Source organism: Ambystoma mexicanum, chromosome 9 (assembly GCF_040938575.1).
Source record: "Ambystoma mexicanum isolate Mex_15411 chromosome 9, UKY_AmexF1_1, whole genome shotgun sequence".
NCBI lineage: Eukaryota > Metazoa > Chordata > Amphibia > Caudata > Ambystomatidae > Ambystoma > Ambystoma mexicanum.
This window is the reverse complement of record NC_090931.1, coordinates 1,295,521,453-1,295,541,346: the sequence shown is the minus strand read 5'-3', so window position 1 is coordinate 1,295,541,346 and position 19,894 is coordinate 1,295,521,453. Positions and strand designations below refer to the sequence as shown.

The window sequence follows — 19,894 nt, the reverse complement described above, 5'->3', positions numbered from 1 at the left end:
CCTTTCTCCCTTTTTGTTTTTAATTACAGCTCTTTGGGCATGAGGCTGGCCGGTTCCTGAGATCCGGCTCTACATCTGATGCCAGATCTCGGATCTGCTGAGAGCCGGCCCATTGGCCAGCGCTGCCTAGCTGGTGACCTGGCTCCGACTGGCCTTTAGAAAAGTTCCAGAAAAACCACTGCTGGGCAGCTTGGTGGGTTACTGCACTGTGCAGTCGGTGATGGATTCGACTACTGGCACAGGACGAGTATGCTTTAAAATGCGTCATTTGCCCCTGGTTTAAAATAAGTTGCCCTGGCTGCGGTTTATTGAGAAATTTCAATAGTCTACAAGTGGTCAGTCTACAAGTCAGCTAACCTTTGTGCCTGCAGCAGACCCCCAAACTTTGTTGGGGAATTCAAGGCCTTCATGACACCTCCATTGTAAAAGGGCCCTTTGGGAAGCACTAGTGCCACCATAATTCCCTTTTAAACACAGGGCCCCTGGCAGATGGGCAGGCAGAGTTCACGGTCTGTGCCGAGGCCTTTCACGAGGCGAGAAAGCTGGCACAGAGGGAACACTCCGCCTCGGGTGAGAGAGCCGTGTACACTTTCCAGGTACGCTTGCCAGTGTACCACCACCTGTACCGAGAAAGCTCGCTCTGCTAATCCCAACACAATAAATCGGGCAGACGCAGATGGGACTTTGTACAGGGACTTCGTCCCTTTGTAAATCTGAAAAGAAAGCCCCAAAACAATTGGACTCAAAGTAATGTACAACCACCTCCTCCCGGTGCCCACTGGGACCGAGGCGAGAAATCCCACCTGCCCGTCCGGAGAGTCCAGCCCCTTGTACATAACAGAGAAAACATTGACTAATAATATTTCCTTAATGTACCCTTTTTTGTAGAAAATGTATATGAAATCCTTATTTGCCCCTGATGAAGAGTGGAAACATGTCGAAACGCGTTGGGCTTCTTTGAATAAATATTTTTAAAAATGTTTAACTACTCTTTGTCAAAATGGTACGTCTATTGAGAAATGAACTACCTGGTTTTAAAACATATACACATGTCATTTCAATTTCTGGAATAGACAGCAGCTCTATCTGTTCTTCTTGTTGCAAGAAAACCGATATTAGTCTGACAAATCCCCTAAGGCTAATGCCATAGATGGGGTGCAGGGGACGCAGGTTTCCTAATTGGGAACCTTCGCTTTCTCTAGAAGCGCACATAACCCAGGGGCTAACTACAGGATACACACACATGTACACAGGAACGGTCATACTTATATCATGTGTAGGATGCAGGGGGCTGGTAATCCCCAGCTGGTGAGGGATCAGGTGTGAAATAATCAGCCGGTCTTGGCGTTTAAACTCACTTCATATTGCATTCTGGTAACTGCAGTCCTGCATGAATAATATGAAAAACTACAAGTACGGTGTAACAATGCAAAATGACATGGGCTAAAAGAAGACAGGACTGCAGAGAACGACCTGTAAGCTTTTCTGTAACCTGTTTCATCAACACCTGCATCTTCCTAGTGATGTTAGGTGAAAACAGTGGGCAGGTGTCTGTCGGCAATACTGACCGTTGTGGGCCTATGAATTGTAATACTCGGCAGTTACGTTGTGCTACTTCACACGCAGGCTACTGTTTTGTGGCAACCGTGGGCCTATTAAGGTGCCCTCCACATTAGGGGCCTGGTTCACAGAAGTGTTGTATACTGGCGCAATCCCATAGGAAAACGCTCTGTGAATCAGGCCCTAGGTGCTACACTGCAATCTGGGGCATTAGTAAATGGAGGGAACGAGGATAGCACAGGGGCAATGTGCTGGTCTTGGAAGCAAGACCACGCAGAGCAACAGACGTTCAAATCCCAGATCCGCGCTTAGAAACCAAACTCAGGCATGGTATTAGGCGCGTTATAAAAACAATTAAAAAAAATAAATCAGATGAAAATGTCAAGCTGATGTTTGTGGACACTCCTAAGGAGCATTGTGTGATCACTTGAAACAGTCTTAAGGTCTTGCATCTGCCCGTGTCCACTCACAACTTAACGGATGTTACTTCTGTGACGTGCAAAATACTGAGGCCAGCATTTATATCAGCCGCGTTCGACTGTTAGAGCCCAGCCAGAGGGCCGGCCATCGCCCAGGTCTGAGAATCCACGCCAGCCCTACACAAGTCATGATCACAGCAAAGATTACAGTGGAAGCTGCTGCTTAATACTCACGATTTCCACAGTTAAATCCGCCCATGCCGAACGGGCACCTGTGAACAGAAGGAGACACAGGAAACATCAGAGAACCATGGTTTGGAATGATGCAGGCAGTGCTGGAGAGCAAAGCCAGGGGCGTTTCTCTTACCTGACGCAGGTCCCGTTTTCACGTTTGTATCCGTCTTCACAAGCTAAACAGGAGGGAGACAAGCAATCTGTGTTTCAATATGAACTCCACTGCGTGTAGATCCAGACAAAACAAATGCACGTGAACGGGCAGCTGGGGCAACAGTTGGAAATACAGCTGGGGCAGTGCGTGCCACCTGGTGAGGGCACCAGGAATGGGTCAGCATCAGTACTGTGGCCTGCAATACACATTCTAGCGATGTAGTGTGGTATGTAGAGGAAGGGTGGGGCAACATGCAGTAATTCATATCCCCCACACCAACACTATGCAATCAAAATAAGGATAATTTGGGGCACAAGTGAAGGGACCATTCCATGAACTGAGTCATCTTGTTAATTGTACTTTAGTCCCAATAACAACTATCTGGCGCAAAAAGTACCCTATTGCAAATAGTACTATGGCATCCCCCCAGCCAACAGATGATGCTTTTTCATTTCTACTACCAAGTGCCTTGCAACAGGGAAGATGGTTCTTTTCTCTAACCGGGTTTATACATCAAAGCATCAACACCTTGGTGGTCATTTTCTAAAACCTCATAAACAGTCATGTTTGCACTTAAATCCCAAAAAAGTCCCCTTTGTGCAATTTTGGTAATTTGCACCATGAAATGCAAAAGGAAGACAAAAACACAAGTGATATCGTCCTCACTTTTTTCTCGCAATTTGAAGTGCAAATTCAGTAAATGCTGCCTGAAATGTATGCATGGGTGGCAGGCGGCATTTACAGTGGACCCACCTGTTGTAAGCAGGTGTAAAAAGAAGGCAAATTCAATCGCAATCCTATGCATTTCCGCTAGCAAGAACATTAGATGCTGGTGGAACTGCAGGTGGCTTTGTGTAGCGGATGGAGGTGGCAGAGCAGAAATTCCACTGTGCCAACACTCTGCCCTACAAACCAATGAACATCTGGTAAAAGTTTGAACATGCTTATTACACATGATTGTTAAGTTGCACCAGAAGGAAAGTTCCCTTCCCACGGGGTCACATTGCGAAAACCACATAAATTGCACAGAGGGGACCTGTTATGTTTGCACGTCACTATTTTGACTAGCAAGGGTGAAAAGGAGGGGGGGAAACAGCCAAATCACCGGTGCACCTTCTTTTTGCAATTGTTTGGTGAAGATTGTGCAAAGGCTGCAGCCCTTTACACATGGCCGCAGCATTTACAGGGGATTGCTGTCGAATCCACCTGCCTTTACCAGGTGTGAAAGCAAGCAGACTTGGTAGGAATCCAGTGCATTAAGGGCAGCGTGAACGCATGGCGCTGGCCGCACTGCATGGGGATGTGTGTTGCTGAGCAGAGGGGGAAGGGGGTTGGGGGATGCAGAATCCGTAATTCCACTACTGGCCCACGCTGCGCAAAAAGCATCTGTAAATGTTTTAAACGTGCTTTTTATGCTACACCATAAGGAAAATGACTCCCAGCAGTCTTCACTGAAACCAATCACTTTACTCCACCCTGCATCCCTATGTTGTGACCAATTAGCTTTATCCAAATCATCAAAGATAATTAAATACCAGAGCAGAGCCCACCCAGTCCTGTTTTTTTTCCCCTGGGACTTGTTTTTTCCCCCGTTTCAAATTCAGAAAAACTACAAGTCCCAGAATTCCAAACAAAATAACTAGGACTAGATGGCATTCTCACGCATGGTCACAGGAAACTTCAGCGCTCTGACAGAGAGTTGGGCATCCTAATCGTGGGGTTAGCTGGCAATTTGAGAGATGTGAATGGTAAGCCTAGCTGCATCCATGACCTATTTCACAATATTGTCCACACGATGGCGCTGTTCCCTCATATTGTTAATGAGGTGAGCTCACCAGCGAAACGTGTAGAAGACAGTAACTATTGGGACTCGACTCATGTCTAAAACCAAGTTAGGCAAGTGCCAAAACGCTGCAGTGGGGGCATATGACCGAGATCTTTTAAAATGACTTTCAAGTTGGAGGATAATTCACTCTATGGCATTATCGCCTGCGCTCCCGCGGAATATACATGAAGTACGTGGGTCAAGCTGCAAGGGCAGGTTACTGGTATAAAGACTTTGCTGAAACTGAACCCTTCCTTGTACTGCAGTGTCTTTATATACTTATTTACATTTTTAAAGCGCTCACACAGGCCGGGGGCATCGGGGCGCTGTAACAGATTTTTTTGTTATTGTCTTAGTTGCATATTTATAACGCGCTGCTTCGTGTCGTCTTGCTACCAAGGCGAGCACGCAGGGACGTCATTTCACCAAAATACCAGGGGTAGCGGATGTGACATCACAGGACCCTTGACCCCTGATAACATCACAGAAAGTGATGTCATTTGACCCCCACCCCAAAGTGATATCGCGAAAAGCGATGGAACACGACCTTTCACCAGTTGACAAAACAAGTGGCATCACATAGCATTGTACACTACGAAAAATAGGGTTACGATATCACTATAATTTGATGTACATTTCATACCTGAATGGATCGCCATATGCATCGTTAAGATCAGTGTGTATAGGCCCATATTACCAAGTTACTGTGACAAGCAGACGTCCATGACCAAATGATAATGATGTGTTATTAAATAGCACTTACGCTTAAGCGCTTTACATAGAAGAAATTTACACCCAATATCACCCAACCTGTGTTGGTACCCATTTATCGACCTCAGAAGGATTAAAGGCTGAGTTGAGGAGTTTGAGAACAGACTAAATCAGTGACTCGCCCCCTGAAGTGTTCCTGAAATAAACCTTTAATGAGTCTAGCAATTATTGTATAGAATTCCAGAAAGATACATTTTTTGGCATTCCTATTCTTTCTTATTTAGGTTCAATGCTGAAAGTGTTAAACTTGTGGCACTCGTGTTCTTATTTTTCTTCTTTTTTTAAGGGGCCTGAACAAGAAAGCCAGCCACTCCAGAATTAACGAGCCACGTGGTGCTGGCCACAGCCCAGGAGCTTGCATTGCAAAAAAATAAAAAAAAACATTTTTTTTTGTTTAGAGGTCGCAAGGGAGACCACAGAGGTCTCAAGGAAGACCTCAGAGGTCGCACTTGCAACCTCTGGCGACCCCCAAATGACGTCCCTGCGAGCACGTTGCCACTGAGCTATCCTGCCAGGACAATTTCCATAGGGAAGCATTGATGCCCAACCATCTACTGCCCTGGCAAGCACTAAAAGGAATAACATTCACACGCGGCGAATTCATAAGCGCACAGAGACATTGTCAGCATAAAAAACAAAAATGCATGTTTCATGGGTTCATTCACTCACTTTACGCCTAGAAGAAAGCTCAAGGGCAAGAGGAGACAGAACTCTTGACATTTCTAAAGTATGAGTTCCTTAAATCAAAACCAGATTTAAGACTAGGAAAATGCAGCATGGGAAGGAATTTGCCCCAACATTATACAGTGCTCTAATGACATTATTTACCATGGAGATAGCCCTGTTGGATTACAGTGCTCTAATGACATTATTTACCATGGAGATAGTCCTGTTGGATTACAGTGCTCTAATGACATTATTTGCCATGGAGATAGCCCTGTTGGATTACAGTGCTCTAATGACATTATTTGCCATGGAGATAGCCCTGTTGGATTACAGTGCTCTAATGACATTATTTGCCATGGAGATAGCCCTGTTGGATTACAGTGCTCTAATGACATTATTTACCATGGAGATAGCCCTGTTGGATTACAGTGCTCTAATGACATTATTTACCATGGCGATAGCCCTGTTGGATTACAGTGCTCTAATGACATTATTTACCATGGAGATAGCCGTGTTGGATTACAGTGCTCTAATGACATTATTTACCATGGAGATAGCCGTGTTGGATTACAGTGCTCTATTGACATTATTTACCATGGAGATGGAGACTACATGCTTTGGACTACAACCCCCATGATCCCTCACCAATGAATATGCTGGTGAGTGCCGATGGAAGTTGTAGTACAGAACAACTGGAGAGCCAAAGGAGGCAGACCCATGATCGAACAGTTCAACATGCCAGGAAACTCACCTGCTGGAGACAAAAAGAGGGGTGGGGGTCCAGATGGCGCTACTCAAGGTATCAGCATTTATAAGTAACTTTCGCTAATGGATATAAGTTGCATTGCAAATAGCGATGCCAATCTTGTAAATTGCCAGGTTGGAAGGTCGTGCCCACTTCCTGCATGTCGCGAGAAGCAATATAGAGCACTAAAGGCTTACACTCTTCCAAGCGGCAAGACAAGGCCATACTCATGTGCTGTGCTGAACATTGCAGCCACACAGACCGTGAAATAGCGGGGCAGGTCACGCGGCATGCATCGACACCTATCCACAGCCAAAGGCACCCATTACATACTTCTTGTGCCCCTTTAAGCAGGGGTTAGGCTCTCTAAATAGTTTTGACTATGACTCATATGACCCCTCACCATTGTCTATGCTGGTTATGGCTGATGGGAGTTGTAGTGAAAAACATCTGGCAAGCCAAAGGTCGTAGACACCGGCTTTAAAAATGAAGAGCATTTATGTACAGTTTTGCACATGGCTGAGTTCTCCTGCCCCATGGAGATCTACAGTGCCACGAATCCGTACCATACCACCAATGCCTCATGTACGTCTATTGGGGGTTACGGGTGACCATCGTGCTGGTCTCCCCTACATGGAGTTGCACGCCTTTTCTCTGTGCCGGCCATGCAGCTCGGGTCCTGGTTTCAGAGTGGCGACAGACAGTTGGGTTGCCACAAGTGTCGCAAATATATCCGTCACACCACGTTCTAGTTCTATTGCCCTGATGGGTAGCGTGCAGCCTCGCAGCCGGAGGACACGTATATAGCAGTATACCCTACCATTCGAATAGTGATTTGAACTGGAGCTAACCTGTGTGTACTTTCTTGTCTGACTGATATGTCCATGTGTAGATGTGCGCCCTGATGCCTGTGGTCTTTGGCGCGTAGTAAACAAATAAATAAATAAATAAAATACACTTCCAGGAGCACCCAAATAGTCTCAGATGCAAGGGCCCATGTACATGTGAAAATAGTGAGTGAAACGTCATTTAGTGCTCTATCTCAGAATAGCAGCTGCAGCCTCAATCTACCGATCTGTGCCGGGGCGGACATGCGTTTTGTATCACTTTTTGTTTTTCTCTATTTGAGCATTGCGATTATTTAAACCTAACAGATTACCACAGACAGCAAACAAGTGCCCCGCCCCCTCCTTCCAGCACTAAACACAGCAACGCCCACACAACAAAATCCATATGTTCAACGCAAGCAAGTGTGCAGCAGGCAATTGCAGGCATAGAGACAGGTACCTCTGCAGGAGTAGTCCATTTTGCTGTACTTGAAGTACCCAGCCCTGCACTGGCAAAGAGCGATCCCGTCCAAGTCTGTGCATTCCGAGGTCTCCCTGTCACACTCTGGGAACTTCACATGACATAAGCTGTCAGCTGGAAAAGAGAAGGCGGGGGAAAAAGCACATTCATTGAAATAGGCCATCAGGACCCTGTCGAAAGACTGTTTCAGAGGCTTCCGGCAAAGTGCAGAGTTTCACAACCACTCGAGAGAGGTTCCTTCATAAGGTAGCTTGAGGTTGGACGATTGGCAAATATGCTGCACCTGGTTGCTCTAAAGGCGTCCCACCCTTCTGCCATCTTCAGGCCAGTGGTGGATATGGCAGCCTGGCATGTGTTTATGTTTGCTATAGAAAGGTCTGCGCCCTCCCACACAAGTTAGCTAGCCCCCTGGCTACCATAGTACAGAAACCTTGCACTGGTGCACCTGCAATGTTCTACGTAACTAGCACTGGGACAAAAACAGGTCAATTGTGCACTAGTGCAAATACCGTGCAAAAGAGTACTGCAACGGTTCAGTTGTACGGGCCTAGGTGTGAATGCAAATACTATGCAGTGTGGGGAAAACCAACTTTAACTAATGGTAGTGCCTTGCTGGAGAAACTCAACATGAGTCAACACTAAAGGCAAAGAGGAAACAGAGGGAAACGTTGAGGGTTACGTGACACAATGTCTCTCAAATGATTACCAGGGGGTAACAATGAGCAAATGTTAGCACCAAGGTGCCTAACTGGTAGTGGCAGAACCAGCTTCTGGCTCCGGAGGGCTTAAACACTGCCAATTTGGTGTAGAGAGGTTTCATTGCAAGGTCAAAGTCAAATGCATCGATTTTCTCGAGTCGAATTTGGCCACAAATATATGTGGGGGTGGGTAAGGGGAATAATTAAGGTGGGTGGTCAAAGGGAAGGTGCAGGGGGTCTCCCCCACATATATTTGCAGACAAATGGCTTAATTTAAAAACAAATAGATGGATTTGGATTCAACCAAATCTCCTCGATGAAATCACATAGAAACACCAATTGAGTGATTCATTTGAAGAGAGCTCTCTGCCGTGATGCTCAGCCAGAACTGATGGCAAAGGAGCACTACAGCAAGAGCCTGTCCAATTCCTCACCCATGAAAGCACAGGTCTCGGGAGGATAGCTCAGGGGCAATGTGCTCTCCTTGGAAACAAGACGACCCGGAAGAAACACAGGTTCGATCCCCAGGTCCGTGCTTAGAAACCTCTGGGTATTAAGCGCATTATAAATAACCTATCATATCATATATCAGTGTGTTTATGTTTAGGCAGCAGCAACAAGCGCACAGACGCCTGCCCTGCCCATATCAACAAACCAGCCCATGGTGAAGCCAAAGCCTTCGGTTCTCGGCTGAGCTTCTAAATGCCTGATGATTGACATCTCTTTGCGAAACTAAATATACTCTGATTAGGAGTGAAAGAGGGGTCCAATGGGCCAAAAGGAAGACATAACATATTCAGGCTCCTTGTGTTAAAGAGACAGGAAGGTTGAGAGGAGTAAATGCACCTACGGCAGGAAACACATCCAGTTCCTGGTGAGATACTGGTGCCGGTTTGGTTGCTATGCTGAGACCTGTAGTCACCTCACATCACCTTGAAAAGATGCACCGTTTGATTCCGAGTGCATTTAGCTGATCAACACTAACCCCCTGCGCTTCGCTTAATTTTCTCAACGTGTTTAGGGTAGTTGGGAGCAGAGAGACAACTTATGTAAGAGGGGTATGGAGGGGAGAGTACACAAAGCAAAGGCACAACTGATAGTGTGATAGCATGCATGCCTTTAGAGGAGCACAGGGCAGTAGGTGATCGCTCATGGCCCCACGTGTGCCCTGCTTTTTATACATTTCCCTCAGTCCCCCCAAAATGTTGAGGCAGCTCTACCCTTGCCACCTGGGGTGAGAGTGCGCTCTATAAATGCACCTGCGATGTTATGACATCATTACACTACAGCACATGAATTTAGAAAAAAGCAGTTCAGGTAGATTCAATATTCTTGTGTCAATGTCTTGGAGCCAACATTTTCTCTTCTTATCCAAGATACAGAGGAAGGAGCATGAATATTAGACACCTACCTGCCCCCTGGCAGATATTTGGGGCATGATATGGTTTATTGTGGAAGAGGTAATATGACCCAGATCCATGGGCCTAGTGTAGACGTTCCCAGTGCTCTCTAATACGGTACCTTTAACCCCAATAGTGTGGCTATCCTACACTACACAACTTTTTACTGTGCGAATGAGGTCACAATCACAGACATGTGATATGATATGATAGGTTATTTATAACACGCTTAATACCGAGAAGTTTCTAAGCGCGGACCCGGGGATTGAACCTGTGGTGCTCCGTGACGTCTTGCTTCCAAGGCGAGCACGTTGCCCCTGAGCTATCCTACCCAGACGTTGTGGTATCACCTGACTCTCTCTGATGATGTGTTGTAGAGCCACTTAGCTTTTAGAGCATGCTGACCCTCCTCCCAGACTTGCCAACCCTGGCACAGAGGCAGGCTGTGCACCACAACAAACTGTGTGGTTCAGCGCCAGGAGACTTATCATGGTTTTGGAAGGGAGAAATGATTCCAACACTCCGCGAAGGAGACCACCTAGAATGTGCAAGCCTGCCTCCTTCACCCCTTCTAAGGCATACATGTTGGTGGCAGTCTAATTTATGTCCCTCCACTGGGAGGTGCAGTTGGCACAGTGCATGTTCAGCAATCAGACCATACAACCATGGGGCGTTCCTCAATGCAAAAGGGACTGCCCTCATGCAAGTGATGCAACGCCTCTCACAAAATGTGCCGGTGCTCTAATAGCGCATGTGCATAGCACACTACAGAATGCCAAGCATGGGTGTGAATCAGTAAGAGTGCCTGCTGGAGTATTCATCAGGGCATATTAGATAGCCCCAAGCCATCCCATAAATAGCTAAATGAAAATACACATAACATGCCAAGTGTGTGTGTGTGTGTGTGTGTGTATGCGTGGGCGTGCATGTGTGTGTGCGTGTGGAGCCAACCTGTTAACCTCCAGATATTTTTCGTAACGCCTTCCATCCGGCAAAATCACAATAGTCAGTAGTGAGGGATTACGTGAATTGTAAACCAAAACATCTGTGGGGTACTTGTCATCAATGGAAGAGATCACTAGCAAGACAAAATGGGAGCCCTGCAATTCATTATAAACCCTGTGAAGTAGTAAAGGGTCCCTTGTAAAGCTTGTGTTTGACATGCCGGCGGCCGGCCTTGGTAAGGGTGTGTTGCGCGTGGTATCAGAAGCACATTAAAACGGATATTGGCCGTCACCAAGGCGTATACATATTTGTATTGCATTGTATTGCCTTACAATCTAATTTTCCTTATGCTGTGAGCTTTCTCCTGTTCAACTGGGTGCCCAGCCATAAAAGACGGTGCATAAGCTTTGATTGTGTCCTTTCTTTAATATTTCGCTGGAGTAACATTCGTGCAAAGAATTGGGCCTCATTACGGGTCCGGCGGTAACCATGCCGGTGCTACCGGAAGGTTACCGCCAGACCCGTAATTATTTACCAGCGCCTGACTTCCCGGTAACACCGGGGGATAACAACCCTCGGTGGCCCAGAAAACAGGCACCGGTAAAATGTTGTTCCGTATTCCCGTGGAGTCCCAGAGGACTCGATGGGAGTGGGGACCACACAAGCACCGGCACTGCTAATAACAGTGGCAGTGCTTCCGTGATGGTCTGCCTACCGTGGCTGCTGTGCCCCGGCAGGGTCAGACCTGTTGGGTACGTCGGCTCCGGCAGGCAGACCTGTAGTATGCCAGTCCGGAAACAATGGTGCCGATAAGCTTACCGGCACCATTGTTTCTGGAATAGCATACTTGTAATGATGCCCAATGTTTCCCACTCGTGATGACAACATCATAGTGTTTAGCCGCAGCGCCAAGAGAATCCCCCTCCCCCTACCTCAGGGCAGTGTGCGCTATACAAAAGCACTCACTCTTTTCTCTAGTTCCTAAAACAGTCACCATTACATAATAATAAACACGGTTCAACCAGGTTTGTCGCTGTACCTAATTAAAAGAGGTGTCGCTTTGGCGGTAGTGTACCTTTGTAGTACAGCTGGTAACGGGTCAGTAGCTCGCAGTGTCCGGCCGTCTTCTCGGATGCTTCACAAGACTTCATGTAGCTTTGCAAACTTCTCATGACGTCATAGATGGTCACTTTCGATTCCAAAGAGAAGACGTGCTGGACAGAAAGAACGATATAACCCGCCTCTCTGCGAAAGAGAAAATCCAGAGCAATAGTTCTTTATCCAGGGCGGTCATTTTCACAATAAACCATTCTCTTGAAAGAATCGAAAGATAGGTTATCCTCGTACCTGGCATCTAGAATTGAAGATGTATTGTAGCCGTCTAACACCGACAGGGACGTACGGAACTGCGAGAAAACAATAGAACCTTCATTAATATTCATGAGAGGGTCTGCGGCGACATCGATACCGCCATCGGGTCTAGCTTCAAAAGCGACAGAAAGGATACTTAATGATGGTTACTACACTTAGGGCTGGAGAGAAAATACATTCAAAGGTTATGTTTTTTGTACTAAGGCAATTTTGGCCCTAGTGATAATTGCACTTCTACTGATGCAAAATTATTGCAATATGGTCAACCAAGAAAAGTCTTTGCAGCCCTACAAATAAAGGTTGTATCAGCTACTTGTACTCCCAGGAAATAGGCAAATACTCCCAAAAAAACTGTAATAGGGATTAAAACTACTCCCAACAAAAAATAGGAAACAGACACATAAGGTGCCTGTCCTCCTGCTTGGACCAGTAGTACACTCGGTGCCCCAGTAAGGAACTGCTATTATTACTGCCTGATCTGTTGAGGTTCAAATGTATCTTTCAATGTGCATGAATAACTAAAGGCAAAGACATATTTATTACAAAAACATTTCTGTTTTACAGTTAAAACATATTTTTACTTGCTTATAAAATACTGCTACTAGGAATTGGAAAAAATGTTTACTCCCTAAAAAAAACAGTTTTCTCCCAACTTTAATAATGGGGAGTAAAATACTCCACTTCAAAATCATATCTGGAGCACTGAGTCTTTATACAGTCAGGGCAGGAGTAATAACAAATGTGGCCGCATATTCAGGGGAGCTTGTCAACAAAATCTCCCCTGAGATAGTAGGGTTGTCCTTCCATCCGTTCCCCCACTGTTCTTCTTAAATATTGTGTCTTGTATTGTATTTCACTCCCTTGTTCCCTCCCCTCGGCCTGTGGGTGCATTGAAATGGTATTTTACTTGCTTTCTAAGTGCCTAACAAGCAAACAATAAATAATATAAATAGATTTACAATGTAATGTCAAAATAGTTGTAAAGTTCATCAGGCCCGTCTTTCACTCAAAAGCTGGGCCAGATCGAGGATCCATCAGACACACAAGTTTCAGCATGCTGTAACCATTTGCATTGTAGCCTGCAGAAGCCCTGCAAAAATCACTTCTCTTCATCCACCGACACTGCTGTCAGACCCGGCCCTCTGAGGCACCAGGCAAGCAAAAAAGTGAGGTGGAATGTGGGTCGGAAATGCTGGTACTACACTCTCTACTCCACTCGGCCCCCTCCAGGGTCGCCACTACTTGTGTCCAACTATTCCCAAGGAGCTTCTAAATCAGCTTGAATAACAATGATACAACTATAACCCTGGTCACACTGCAGAAAAAGGATGATTGTTTCTTACAATTCTCTTCCATAATCATTATCCAATGTTCCTGGCCTTAACCTCCCACGCAGTCAATGTGCAATCCCATTCTTTCCTTTGTCTTCAAATCACCTCTAATCTGATCAGGTGTTTTTTAAACTATTGAATGACTAGTGAAGAGTCTGGCTACCATAATCCTTAGAATTATGTTCCCATTGATATACAAACAATTTTGAAATGAATTTTGTAATTGTAGGATAAGTTAAATTGTTGTAACCGGAAATGTAGTGTCATGGTTAACATGAAGCACATCTTCCTCGACAATGAGAGCTCCACTTTTCCCATCTGGTTTGATAGGGTGTCTTTTCACTTCACTTCATGTAATGTAAGTGGTCTTGTAGAGATGCCTTCTGCCATTTTTTCTGGCCTCACTGTGATTGGCTCTGTAATGGGATCATTAGTGGGATAGCGGGAGAGGCAGATGCGAATCTTGTGGTGTTAATGGGTGCAGGTCAGTATTACTGGGGACCTCAGTGTTGATTTGTTGCGACAAGATCAATTTGTGACGTGTCTCTAATGTGCATGCAGTCCACATACTGATCATGCCAAGCACACAATCCATAGGAATCCATAGACTCACTGAGGGCTCGGAAAATGAGTTCTAAATGCAATAAATGCAGGAGCAAGAATATAAAGAGGAAAGGCAGGGAACACGACTGAATGCATCTGCATGTGGACGTTTAAAGAAGTGTTTGCTTCTGGTTTTCCACATGTTGATCTAAGTTCACACATACTCAAAGTGCCCTTCAATCAGCCATGCTGTTCACAGCCAGGTTCATGTACTGGTAGACTCCGTCTGATTGGTCCTGTGAGTGACGGCAAAAGTGGCTCCCTGCAGATGCTAATCGCAAGCCTTTCCAGATGTGCACTGAAAGTCTACAACTCTGCTGCACTGCAATCAGATCATCTCAATCATATCATATGCTGTGTATCAAGGGAACGCGTGCCAGCTATACATCCCAATGAATGCCATCCATAGCCCCTTGAATCCCACCACTTGTTTATGCGGTGTTTTAAAAGTAGGCAGTATTAAAAATACAACATGGTCGTACTATCATCACCATACACAAAATGAGCCCCTTCGGAATGCCAAATGAAAGACCTTGAGGATCATTATAAGTTTGGCGGTGCAGGAAAAATTGTGGTAATTCCATTACCGCTACTTTTTCCGCACCGCCAAACTATAGGTTTCCCAGTGGGGGATTGACTGATTTACCTCCAGCCAAGAGCTAGAGGTAAATTAGAGCCCCACCAGCAAAAATAGCCGGTATTGCCAGCAATTCTCCCAAGGCGTCCTATAGACTCCATGCAATGGGGATTTACCTACCGTTACCTGCACCTTCAATATCCCTGAAATTCCGGAATATCAGGCGCTGGTAACGGTAGGTCCATTTGCCATTATCCCGTCGGAAATGACTGGCAAACTTCTAATGTCCTCCTGCCCTTTATTTTAAAGCATGTTAAAATCCAGATTGATTGGAAGAAAATATATGCCTTCCACATTAACATTTTACAGCTCCTTACATCTATTCTTGATATGTGTGAGCTATACTGTTTCCAAGGAACTTGTGTCACTATGTGCCCCACTGGTCTTAACCAAAGTAATTTAGCTTGTTTGACTGTTTTATTTTTGGAAATAATTATTATGTGTTTCAGATCAAATCATTTAAGGGGCACGGGGAAGTGCTATTTCTGCTAAGGAAGCAGTGTTTCTGCAGCCGCCCCCGCTAGGGCAGTGTTGCAGGAGCTATGGGTTTTCCACGTGTGCAGAGACGCAGTACACACTGCGGGCGGTGACCCTACGATAGCTCACACCCTGATTCCAGATAGGGTGCAGTTCCTTGAGCACAGCAGATTGTACATGCAAGAACCTGGAAAATCCATCATTCTCGGGGGCAGGAAGGCGGCAGCCATCGCTGCATGGGGGCTGACTCCAGACTTGTGTGCATGTAAAAGGCAGACGTCACTCCAGATTCAGTGCATGTCTGAGGTGCGCGGCACAGAAATCTGGGTGCATCCAGAGTTTTCCCACATGCTATGATTCACAGAAACATCTCTGCCAAGTGTGAAGACGCAGAGGCGTTGCTAGTGCGGGGAGCTGAGGGGTCTATAGCCCCGGGTCTTTTGGTTGTAGCCCCGGATAGAAGCTCAGTAGCTACAACCAAAAGGCTAGCGAGCCCCGAGTACCGACAGTTCCGACATTAGCATAGCCCCAGATCTTTTCCAGACTTAGCAACATCCCTGTGAAGACGGATCAGACGCGAGGGTAGGAGTGGTCATGGTTTCAGGCCTTCTCTTTCCCGCTCTCATTCCTCACAGGTCAGTGGAGCTGCTTAACAGGATGTAAGGAAACATCATATCCAAAAAGGGAAACTGTATTCGAAGGTTTTATCAAATAATGACACATAAACTGGGCATGAGGAGAAGAAAGTTGATGGGGAAGAGTGATGACAATGAGGCCAGAACATGACATTGATTCTTAATAAATTGACACCGGGGCACAAAATATAGAAAATAGATCAATAATCACAGTTCTTATCAATGCTTGTGGTTTATATCAGCTTACTCAATGTTTATTAACCTCGTTAAAACAATAAATGTGATATACTGTGCTTTAAACTATATGTTTATGTTTATTTTATTTATATAGCGCTTTACGCCAAAGCGCTGTACATTATAACAACAAGAATACAATAACAGTAGAAGCAAATACAAGATATGAGTCAAACCATCAATACAGCAACTAGAACAATTTGCCTTTGAACTACAATCTATGGGGGTAATTCATAGAATTCAGCGCACAAGTGGCGCACGCGGCTGGAGCACAGTGTGCGCGTGTGAATTTCTGCGCCAGCCGCGTGCGCTAAAATCTATTTCCACGCACAACGTATTCATGGATTTTAGCTTCCAAAACCAGCCGTGGTGCAGAGTGGCGCAGCGACCCTCAGCAGCGCCAGTTACGCCCCCAACCCCCCTCCCTGTGCGCCATGCACAGCGCACAAATCCCCTACATGGCGCACAGGCCCCCAACCACGAAAACGTCTGTAAAACTCCCCGCGCACCCCTCCGAATACACGTACCCCGGTACACGGGGAGTGTCACACGCAATTAGACCGAGGTAAATATATAACAGGGGTTCGCGGGAAGTTGCACACGCAAAATGCCCTGTGCGAGTGGGGTACGTGTATTCCTGGGGTGCGCGGGAAGTTTCACACGCGATAGGCCCTGTGCGAGTGGGTACATGTATTCCTGGGGTGCGCAGGAAGTTTCACACGCGATAGACCCTGTGCAAGTGGGGTACGTGAATTCCTGGGGTGTGTGGGAAGTTTCACACGCGAAATGCTCTGTGTGAGTGGGGTACGTGTATTCCTGGGGTGGGTGGGAAGTTTCACACGCGATAGGCCCTGTGCGAGTGGGGTACATGTATTCCTAGGGTGCGCGGGAAGTTTAACACGCGATAGGCCCTGTGCGAGTGACGTACGTGTATTCCTGGGGTGCGCGGGAAGTTTCACACAAGATTGGAGTGGCGTATGTGTATTTTGGGGGTGCGCCAGAAGTTTCACACGCGAAATGCCCTGTGCGAGTGGGGTACGTGTATTCCTGGGGTGAGTGGGAAGTTTCACACGCTAAATGCCCTGTGTGAGTGGGGTACATGTATTCCTGGGGTGCACAGGAAGTTTCACACGCGATATGCCCTGTGTGAGTTGGGTACATGTATTCCTGGGGTGCGCAGGAAGTTTCACACGCGATTGGAGAGGGGAACGTGTATTTCGGGGTTGAGCGGGAAGTTTCACACGCGAAATGCCCTGTGCGAGTAGGGTACGTATATAACTGGGGTTCGCAGGAAGTTTCACACGTGATTGGCCCTGTGCGAGTGGGGTACGTGAATAACTGGGCTTCACGGGAAGTTTCATTCATGATTTTGCTGTCAGAGCGGGGTATGTGAATTTTGGGGGTGCGCGGGGAGTCCTACATGTGAATTGGCAGTGTGGGTCCTCCCAGCTGTTCCCTCTATACCCTCCACAGCCCCTGCAGGCAGCCCACACCACAGGGGACTACCCTGCACCCCTGGTCATGTCCTGCAGGCAGCCCATCCACCATGGACATGCCTCCCCAGCCAAGCCACATGTCACATTGCACTAGTGATCACCAACTCATGTCCCCCGGCATCCCCACCCCCAGCAGTGAGAGGCACCTGCCAGCAGGCCTCCACTCATGTCCCACACATGTCCCCCAGCACCCCCACCCCCAGCAGTCAGGGCCACCTGCCAGCAGGCCCCCACTCATGTCCCCCAGCACCCCCACCGCCCAGCAGTTAGGGGCACCTGCCAGCAGGCCCCCACTCATGTCCCCCAGCACCCCCACACCCCAGCAGTGAGGGGCACTTGCCAGTAGGCCCCCACTCATGTCCCCCAGCACCACCCACCCCCCAGCAGTGAGGGGCACCTGCCAGCAGGCCCCCACTCATGTCCCCCAGCACTCCCACACCCCAGCAGTCAGGGGCACCTGCCAGCAGTCCCCCACTCATGTCCCACACATGTCCCCCAGCACCCCCACCCCCCAGCAGTCAGGGGCACCTGCCAGCAGGCCCCCACTCTTGTCCCCCAGCACCCCCACCCCCCAGCAGTGAGGGGCACCTGCCAGCAGGCCCCCACTCATGTCCCCCAGCACCCACGCCATGACGATCCTCAATCATGGGCCTTATGGCCACCCACATCACAACCCACGCCACCCCAGCCCAAAGACCCACCCAAGTATTGCATCCACCCACAGAGGAATGGCCATTACATGATACAACCCGAATAGCAAGTATGTACATGAACACATGTCGTCACACACACACAATGGGTGCAAGTGAATGTGAAAACCCATATCATGACATGCATGAAACCAATGAGAGAATACCACACATCGAAGTATGAAAGAAAAATGTATTGAACACAACATGAATGTAATGAAAAGAAAACACTCAATAATGGGAATAAGAAATAAAATGCAGCATGTCCGGAAAAAAATTAAAAATATGAAATCAGAATCCAAAGAAATCCAAATGAAAATTTGTCCAAAGTCTCAGTCGAACAAAGCAAATCCAAGGGAAAAAAAATATATGAAATCCATTGCACTATGGTGAAATAAAAACGAGAAACATCCACTGTTCAACTATATACAAATCACCAATCCAGGGTCCATGAGCCAAACAAATGAAATGAAACCTACAAAAAACATTACCTAATAAAGAACTATATACAAAAATGTGGTGCATTGTCGCCGCGGCCCAAAATAAACAAAAACAGAAAGGAAACCTAACACTATCTAACTATTTACAATGGCACCGGGCTAGTCCGACGGCTCACTTTTTGATGTCCCGGGCCAGGGCATCATCGAACTCCCGCTCAATGTCCTGGAGGCAGTCCTCTTCCATGGCCCCGAGGGTTCGCAGGGACGATGACATGTTCACCTCCAACTCCCTGCGAATTGCCTCGAGGCACTCAGCGCGCCTCAGGACCCTCCGCATGGAGTTCTCCGCCCTGACCATTGTGAGCCGTGCCTCTTCTGCCCGCTGCCGCTCTGCATCTATGGCATGGCCCAACCACTGCCACACAGAAGACACTTGAAATCCGGGGTCCTCCTGCCATATGGCCGATGCCTGCCCCTCCGATGTTGAAGGCCCCGAGCAATTATTGCTCCCAACATGTTGCTGCTGCTGTGCCTGTGCCTGCGCCTGCACCCTGGCTCTTGCTGCCTGCACGTTCTCCTCCGGCTGGGGTGTAGTTGTCGTGGTGGCCACCCCTGCTGGACGTCCGACTCCCAACTGTGGCAGGGATGTGTCCTCCACCATCCTGGCCGCTGGGTCAGGGTCAGCTCCACAGGGTACCCAGGTGATACATGGGTGGGAAGATGGCATGGAGGACGACTAGCGCGTAGGGGGTTCAGGTGAGGAGAGGGTCGCAAGAAGTTCCAGCACACAGAGGAATCCAGCACCGGTGACCCGTCCCAGTAAGTCAACGTGGTCAAAGAGGCATGCGAGATGACGTGCAGTCTCTCCACGAAAAGACTGCAGGTCACCACGCATGCCCCGTTGACGCAACGCTATCCCAGGCAGGACAGGCTCAACACGGTCCCGGATAGGCACGTCCGCAGGGAGAGGAAGGCCAGTTGTTGTGCGCTCATCCCCTCCCTGATAACGGGTCTGGACGTAGGCATCCCTGCTGGTGCCAGATGATGCAGTGACAGGATCAGGGACAGGATTACACAGAGGCACCTCCACGGCTGCCTGTGCTGCCTCCTGTCCCTGCCCCTGCACCACTAGCATCAGTGGAATCCCCACCTCCAGACCCCGTGTGTGACCCTTCCGCGGCCTCCTCCTCCTCCAAACCCCCCACCAACCTGGATGACTCCGTGCCATCTTCCTCCGTTGGACCCTGGGGGGTCTC

At 47.6% G+C, this 19,894-nt stretch overlaps 1 protein-coding gene across 3 annotated transcripts in view; it reads right to left on the bottom strand.

The window, feature by feature from the left end:
• The window catches only part of HEG1 (heart development protein with EGF like domains 1), a 313,164-nt gene that overhangs the window by 96,619 nt on the left and 196,651 nt on the right, over positions 1-19,894 (bottom strand). For 2 of the 3 annotated variants that reach the window (XM_069616645.1, XM_069616646.1), the window contains 5 exons: positions 12,073-12,131; positions 11,801-11,970; positions 7,662-7,796; positions 2,347-2,389; positions 2,214-2,251 (listed from right to left, as the gene is read on the bottom strand). In XM_069616645.1, the coding sequence (XP_069472746.1) occupies positions 2,214-2,251; positions 2,347-2,389; positions 7,662-7,796; positions 11,801-11,970; positions 12,073-12,131 (445 nt within the window). Of the gene's footprint in view, positions 1-2,213; positions 2,252-2,346; positions 2,390-7,661; positions 7,797-11,800; positions 11,971-12,072; positions 12,132-19,894 lie in introns of those variants that run through there. The other variant, XR_011274749.1, reaches the window with a different exon arrangement.